Source organism: Euphorbia lathyris, chromosome 4 (assembly GCF_963576675.1).
Source record: "Euphorbia lathyris chromosome 4, ddEupLath1.1, whole genome shotgun sequence".
In the NCBI taxonomy this organism is placed as follows: domain Eukaryota; kingdom Viridiplantae; phylum Streptophyta; class Magnoliopsida; order Malpighiales; family Euphorbiaceae; genus Euphorbia; species Euphorbia lathyris.
The window spans coordinates 41,408,832-41,417,105 of record NC_088913.1 but is presented as its reverse complement, the minus strand read 5'-3'; the positions used below and the strand labels follow the sequence as shown (position 1 = coordinate 41,417,105).

General features: G+C 34.5%; 1 protein-coding gene across 5 annotated transcripts; it reads left to right on the top strand.

Moving 5' to 3' along the window:
* Positions 1-693: 693 nt before the first annotated feature.
* Positions 694-7,542, top strand: LOC136227769 (uncharacterized protein At1g10890). 5 transcript variants are annotated; one of them, XM_066016509.1, is made up of 6 exons: positions 698-783; positions 901-966; positions 1,443-1,676; positions 2,939-3,151; positions 5,404-5,623; positions 5,745-6,370. In XM_066016509.1, exons 3-6 carry the CDS (start codon positions 1,534-1,536, stop codon positions 6,009-6,011), a joined length of 843 nt encoding a protein of 280 aa, XP_065872581.1. In that variant the 5' UTR covers positions 698-783; positions 901-966; positions 1,443-1,533; the 3' UTR covers positions 6,012-6,370. The 5 variants fall into 5 exon arrangements, with proteins under 5 accessions (XP_065872583.1, XP_065872581.1, XP_065872584.1 ...); XM_066016512.1 differs by lacking the exon at positions 698-783 and adding an exon at positions 7,107-7,542 and having other exon boundaries at positions 790-966; positions 5,745-6,044; XM_066016511.1 differs by lacking the exon at positions 901-966 and having other exon boundaries at positions 694-783.
* The last annotated feature ends 732 nt before the right edge of the window (positions 7,543-8,274 follow it).

The window sequence follows — 8,274 nt, the reverse complement described above, 5'->3', positions numbered from 1 at the left end:
GCAAAGAGGGAGGCGAAGTTTGCGCCGGTCAATTGTTTCCGTACTGATCTCATTTGTGGTGTTGATGGAGTGACATATTAGTGTGGGTGTACTGATGCTATATGCAATGGTGTGGGTCTTTTTTTTAATTTGATCAATTTATGTATAATTTTTGCTTTCTATAACCTCAAATTTACTTCAAAACTAACAATATTTTCACTCATATTTATATGTAAATGAAACAGATTTTAGAGAGAGATATGAAGAAACACATATTTAAGAGAGAGAATTGAAGAAACACAGATTTTAGAGAGGGAAATGAAGAGAAAAGTTAAAGAAAAATGAAAAAATGGTGAAGAGAGAGAAAGGAGAGAGATAATGTTGAACAACATAAATTTTAGAGGAGAGAATTGGAAAATTCTTTTTATTAAGGACATAAAAATAATTTATTAATATGTAGGGACCACTTTTAATATTTAAGGATTGAAAATTGATGAGGTGTCATGTTGACCAAGTGGTTAACAGGGCTCACCGGTCACAATTACATGTCGTACACTTTCGTAGGAGATTACCAAATGATTGTACACTTTACTATGCAAAATTGAAAATGGGTAAATTGTACGCCAAAGCGTAAAAATGGGTAAAGTTGTACACCACACATATGTAATTTATTATTATTATTATTATTTTTTTTTACATTCATTAGTTTCAGGTGGAAGAAGCAAAAGAGGTTCCGGTAATTGGATAAATTAGGGATTTACAAGGGAGAAGGGGCTTCCAAATCAATCGCAACCTGGAATTCGGGTACGGACTTCATTCTGATAATCTGTTGACTCTTATCTTCTTCCATTTTCTCAAATTGATTTACTCTCTAGGGTTTTCATTATGCTATTTCTCTCATCCCTTTGTTTCTACCATTAGGGATTGGGAAATTGATCTCGTGAAAGGATCCCCGACTTTGTTTCTTTGATGAGATTTTCTTGACTGGTATATTTTAGCTCAGCTCGTCACTTTATTTTCCTTAATACGTTTGTTTTACAATCAAATTGAGGAAAACGGTGAATATCTGTGTTGGATTTGAACTAAATTTCTAAGTAATGTACAGCGAGCCAAGTATGCATGTAAGGCTGAGATTTTGCTGCTTTTAATATCAATAAAAATCAATTCATCTATTGGTCAAATCTGTTTGTTATTGTTGGAACTTTTTGATTATATATTTGCTTGGCCGTTAATTTACCCACAATGGTTGGCTGAATTAGCTGAAGATGCTTTTTTAGAGCTGTTACTCTTGTAATACGATGTATATTGTCAAAACATTTGAGAACTGATTATTGTTTTTGTGCTAATTAAAATATTTTCTTTATAACAGTACATCAGTTTATAAGTTAGATTTTGTCTATGAAATACTTTGCAAAGAAATGAAGTTGTATGAAATAATGTATTGAATTATTTTGATTTTGCAGGACAACCTGATTTATCGTCCTTGCAGCTTCATATTGAGAAGATTTAAACTTGAGTGTAGATACTCTTTTTTTACAGTGGAGTCTATTAAAAATGCCTAGGGATTTGTCACGGTCACTATCGCGGTCTCCTTCGCATAGGAGAAGGCGGTCCCCATCCCCAGTGGGGCACAGATATAGCAGGAGGAGCCGAAGGGATCGGAGCAGATCTCCTTATTCATCCTACTCTTATAGCAGGTGATCCTGTTTATGGTCTTGCTATTATGTTGATCTATTTTATCTTCAAGGAAATGTAAGAAAAATTGAGACTCTTGTATTTGTTTGCCAATTGGAAATATAAATTGTTCACGTTTATCTGTACGCATCTCACCCTTCTCTATTGATCTTTTGATGTGCTCTTATCTTTTTTTTTTTTTTTTTTTTTAATCTGCTTGTTAGCATGTTGGATTGTCTGTGCACAGAGTTAGGTTTTTCCACAACTGATAGATTTTGTTGGTGACTTGAATGCTAACTTAAGGCACTGTTGATGCAGTTCTGCATAATGGGGATACGGTTTTGTACCTTGATGAGTTCTTATTGTTGTTTCCTATAATGTTTCTAAATATAGGAGTGTTTTGCAAGTTCTCATAGAGAGCTTTCTATCTAGGCTGGAATTTTTCGTAGGAAAATAGGTACAACACCTGCAGCAGCTCTATCTAATTGTCCACCCTTTCCAAGTGTGATTCTTATTTTATGTATGGCTGTGCTAAGGGAATATGGGTTGAAATAGAGTCTTCTTTTTTATCAACCAAAACCTCTTCTCAGACTACCCAAAGTATGCAGCTTTTTGGTGATTATAAGATTCATGTGGTGCAATTGACAATTCATTTCCTATTTCAAAGTTCAGCAAGCAATTTAGTGAGAGCATTTCAGAGCTGCTTTTTGGCTTCTTTTTCACTTCTTCAGTGGATGCAAATGGATGACTTCATTGTTTACTTGGGTTTCATGCATATTATTTACAACACAAAATTAATCTTTGGCAACCCTCACTATCTTCAAGTCCTGTTGCTTTTATCTAAAAACTGCGGGTATTTGTGTTTCTCAACTAATTATCAGTATCTATATTTTTATGGACATCTACTATTGGGATCTTTCCATTTGCATGAAAAGGCAGAGAGATGTAAAATAAATTTTTTTCGAGAAAAGTATAAAGAGTGCCATAGGATTAATACTCTGTATGAGAAAATTTAAGAAAGCTCAGTTTTTTTTTCCGTCATGTGGGATGAGAAGTTAGCAGGTGATGGGTGCTATGGGTGTCCAATTCATTGTGCGATTGTGATATTAGCTTCTTCATGTGATTAAAAGGTGGAGCACCATGCTTATTCTTATCAATGTCTGAGGTAATTGTATTGCTTCTGTTTTAATTGCACTAAATGGTGGGAAGGGCTCAGAATCCTTATGGACCTTAATCATGCCACACCTTGTTGTTGTTTCTCAATAGTTTCTTTTCTTTTAAACAGACGAAGAAGCCGTTCTATTTCTCCACGACGCCGTAAAAGTCGTTCTCCAACTCCAAGGCGTCGTAGAAGTCCTTCACCAAAACGTTATAAGAAGCAAAGAAGCCGGAGTTCCTCATTATCTCCTCGTAAATCTTCTACTCCAAGTCTTGGGTCATTGGAGAAAAAAATTGTTAGTGAAAAATTGAGAAAGGAAGATGAAGAAGAGAAGAAGAGGTATATGATATGTCTGCCACAGTACTTTTCAGCTTAGAGCATTTTTATTTTATTTTCTTTCATTTGGTTCAGATTTTGAGTATGGAGTCTATTTATTGTGTTTCATTTGGTTATGGCTTTGTCTTGAAGATTTTACTTAGTTGTTGGGAATGCATACTTGGGGATCACAAGAATATTGGTTTGATCAGTATCATAATAAGTCCTACATCGCATTTTACGCAAAGAATACTATTTGCCACATTGGTCTCCATGTCAATTCTTTGGGATGGTCCAATTAGATAAAAGAAAAGGGTTAAAAAAAGGAGGTGATCATACATGTATCTTTTGTTGAAAGTTGAAACATGCAAGCTTTCCTGTTAATTGCAGTAGCTTGGCAGAGAAAATAATAAGGGAACTAGTCGATTTTGAGTTCTATCGGTTTTTACGTGTTACATGCCTTGCAAAACTTCTGTCCCATCTTCACTCCCTTTCAACAAAAAATTGTGATGTTAATGTTTGCTACTTAACTTATATATGTGCCTCGTCATCTGCATTATCAATAATATTGCTTGTGCTTTCCATCTTGATGCAAGTAAAGTTGGAGGAAGATATTGCATTTTACACCTCATTTCTATTGGAAGCCAAATTTTCTGAAAATTTGTGTGATTTGATACTAGTTTCTTCTAATCGACATCTTGACAATCATTGTTTCTTAAGGCATCATGCCACTATACTATCCATTGTTTTACTTCCTGAATCTAACTTGTTGTTTGTTATTTTGCTAATCGGAATTGTATATTATGGCTGAAATACCCATTTGTTAGGAGGAAATACACTTCTTTTATAGAGTAAGCAATACATATATGAATTTATATTTTATACATGTCTTTGCTAGTCTGTTGCAATCTGGAGTTTTTTTTATATGGTGTTAATAGACTAATAGTATATTTATTATGTGAATAAAGATTATTATACTGACTTGATTCAAAAAAAAAAAAAGATTATTATACTGACTCTTAAACTGATCCCAACAAGTCATCCTATTGAACTGCATTTAGTTAGCCCCTTCATAATCTTCCTTTGCCAAATATGTGTAACTTGTTACAGATACACACACACACACACAGACACAAACACACACATATATAACAATGTAAGTGCTGTTATGGCAGTGTTAGCTATGCCATATCCTTTTTTTTTTCCAGTACACCCCTATGCCATATCTAGTGTTACGAAGCAAAGAACCTATGCTCTTCCAGTTTTATTACTGGTGAATCTGATTTTTGTATCTTCATTAAGTGTGGTGTTCCAAAATAAAGTAAAAGAAAAATAGAAAATACTTTATTCCTCTTCACCGCAGGATTAATATTTTACTTCTTTTCTTGGTTGGAACTTGCTCATTTTGGCTTATCCTTAGGATGCCCCTTAATACATCAATCATGTTGAACAATTGAAAGAAATGATTAGATGTGCCCTGGAGCTTATTCAATAAATGAGGTGCCTTGTGGAATTCACCTGTATGAACTGTATCCAAATGAATAGTATCTAGTTTTGTGACCCTGGTGCAGTTATATTCATTGGAAAAGTTTATTCGACTTTGACCTTTGAACATCGTTTACATTCATTTAGCACAGTGCAAAACCTTCTGTATAGAACTTATTGACCCTCAAGCTCAACTTGCAGAGTTGCATCATTAATGCTCGTTTTTCACCTTACATATCATTCTTAAGAGTAGAGCAACTGGATTCTATCATTTTGCTTTAGCATCATGGATTATGAAAAATGCTACTGGAAAATAATAATAATGTAGAAATGTTCCTATTGAAAATTGTATTCTGGTGTAAGGATTAAAGTATTTCGGTGATTAGTTTTAAAGCTGCAGCAGATTACTTGACATTCTTCTCCACAGGCTTTTCTGAAGGAAGATACTGCTATAGTTCAACTTGTTATATTTGATGATGAAATTGGATGCTTCGTTTATCTACTGTTGACCAGTTTTGATACTCATTTGTTTGGATCTGGATTCGGTTAGAGGTATGCGTAGTTCATCATGATGCATAAGCATAATTGTAGTACCTTTGTCATTCTGAAGGTTAGTTTGCAATTTACTAAAAATAACTGGAGTGTTTTTCTCAAAAAAAGGAGCATGAAATGTCATATGTTGTTATAGTTTTACTTTTAAGAGGATCCAAGGAAGGTCGAGAAAAGGACAGCAGCTTCACTGCAATGAGAATGACCATTTTCTGGATTAACTTGATTTCATTTATTCTCAGGCGCCAGCAGGAAGCAGAACTGAAACTTATAGAAGAAGAGACAACGAAGCGAGTAGAAGAAGCTATACGGAGGAAAGTTGAAGAGAGTTTGAACTCTGAGGACATTAAAGTGGAAATACAAAGACGATTGGAGGAGGGTAGGAAGAAACTTCATGATGAAGTTGCTATTCAACTTGAGAAAGAGAAGGAAGCTGCTCTTATTGAAGCTAGGAAAAAAGAGGTAATGTCCTTGTGTGAATCTCCCACCTTTTTTGTGACATTTGTTAAGATATGTATGTCTACATCCAGGATTTACAAAGAAACTGATCTCTTATTTTGTTGGTATTATTTTTGATATCCAGGAGCAAGCTCGGAAGGAAAAAGAAGAGCTGGAAAAGATGCTTGAAGAGAATCGGAGGAGGGTAGAAGAGTCTCAGAGAAAGGAAGCTTTAGAACAGCAACGAAGAGAGGAGGAACGATATCGAGAACTAGAAGAACTACAAAGACAAAAAGAAGAAGCAATGAGAAGGAAGAAACATCAAGAGGAGGAAGAACGGAAGAACCAGATAAAATTACTGGGCAAGAACAAGTCACGGCCAAAGTTGTCTTTTGCGCTTGGATCGAAATGAGTGATCGGACAACCGAAATTCTTTCCCTAAAATGTAAGTGTTTGCATTTGTAGTTTTTTGAGGGTCTTAAAATGGTGAAATTCCATTATTGTTGTGTTGGCATGTTAGGCTGAACTGCCCTCAGCATTGTTGTTTTGGCCTGGCTTTTAGTCCCCTCCGTATAATGATAGTTCTGATATGCCAGTGAATTACCTACCCTGCCTTAGATCCTGTCTATGGATGTAATGCTAGTCCACCATCGGGTTCATTTGAAACGTCTCTAAATTAAATATATAACTAGTATGTTAATACTATATCTACTTAAAATATGAAATTATAATTTTTTTGAACATTAGAATGAATGTAGTGGATTTTTGTCATGTTAAATTATTTATTTGAGAGGATTTTAAAAAATAAATAAATTCAGAGCTTCTACATATAAATTACTGAGCTTGTTTGTATAAATACAAAGCTTCTAGCTGAAGTTCAAGTGTCATTACAGTAACAGAACTGTAAAAATATCAAACGGGAAAACCAACATATCACTCACCAGTATAAGTCATATAAAACAATACACAAACACTAACCAGTGCTACTGCTGTTTCCACATAACAAAGTATCAATTTGTAACATTTTGGTTGAATACTATGGAAGATAGTCTGTTTTGATTCAAGTCTTATTCATTGAGCCTCATGTTTTAAATACGCGTTTGTAGTTTAAAAAAAGCCATCATTCTTTCTATCATCATGTTACATTCACATTAGCTTTATTTTATTTTTTAGAAAAAAAGAACAAAAGATTCATTGTTTTAAGAGAATTATTAAAATCACCATGGGCAAATTACACCAATTGTATTTAATCCGAGTTTTACTTAGTTCATTCTTTGGTATCTAGATTTCATTTGTCTAGAAAATATACTTTAAGTCAAGGTGATCGAATAATTTGAAATTTTTAACTAATCAACATGAGTTTAACCATTTTTAATTTCATTAAAAATTGGGACCTACTATAAATTCAACTAAAAAAAAAATAATGTTACCTATTAATCTTTTCACTCTCAAATTTTCTCTCTTCAGTTTTCTCTTACTCTCTTTGAATCAATGCTCTTGCCTCCAGTCTCTTGTTTCAGAGTAGAATCAAACCACACCTACCTCTTCACCTCTATGTCGCTGTTCATGGAGATGTAGGATAAAGAGAGAGATCTTGAATCTTCTGTGAAGCGTAACAATTTTGAATCTGTTGTGAAGAGTAACAATCACTCTATCATCGGCTGGCTTGGTCAGCAAGCTATTAAATCATCTGGATTTGAGTTAGCAGCGACTATGTCAAGACTTGGATGAGATCCCTGATCATCTGGAGAAAGAACATTAAAATTGATCTTATTTTCATTTGCGAAGGCTTTGATTCTGGTATGGATGTTAGAGGGAGAGAGAGATAAAGAGAGAATATTTGGGAGGGAAAAGATTAAAAGATAATATTGTATTTTCTTTTATGTTAGTTGAGGGTATTGTGGATCTCAATTTTTAATTAAAAATGGTTAAACTTGTGTTAATCGTTCACTAACCGATCAAAGGTGCTAAATTGTCATTTCATTTTTATTTGAGCTATATTTTTGGGACAAAATGAAATCTAGGTACCAAAGTGTGAACTGAGATAAAGTTTAGGTACCATTAGTACAATTTACTCCCTATGGTGGGGTGTTAATTAGTTGAATTGAGGTTGAGCTTGGGTAGGCTCTTTTAAGCCCGAAGCATGCTGAGTTCAAAAATTTTGGGCTTGGTTCGAGCTTGAGAGACCAAACACAGGCTTAATTTGAGAACAACTTGAGAATGGCTCAGTTCGAGAACAGTTTCCGAAAGTCCTCCTTTGATCTATTTCTTTAGTCTTTAGGGAGCCAAACTTGACTTTGTTAATAAAAATAAGTCTTGAGGGGTGGCGTGGGATAGCTAGTCCCGGGTATGCATCAAGTCGTCGTTGTATACCTGTATTTTTAGTATTGCACCATCTTTGTGGATGTTGTGATCCCGACTCGAAAGAACCAACTTGTCCGTAACTAAAAACCTTGCTTTCGAGAACTCAAATGAAGAGAACATGGAGAACAAAACACAAAATCTAGCCTTTCCTCCCTCTTATTTTTCTTTCGCCATAACAATTTCTTTCATTTTCCAACTTCTTCTTCTCCAACTCAAGATTTAACTAGAGGATAAAGAAGGAATCCTTCCATTTGTGTATTCATTTTCGCATTTACTTTTTCTTTATTTGTGGTTTCTTTTGGTTTGAAATC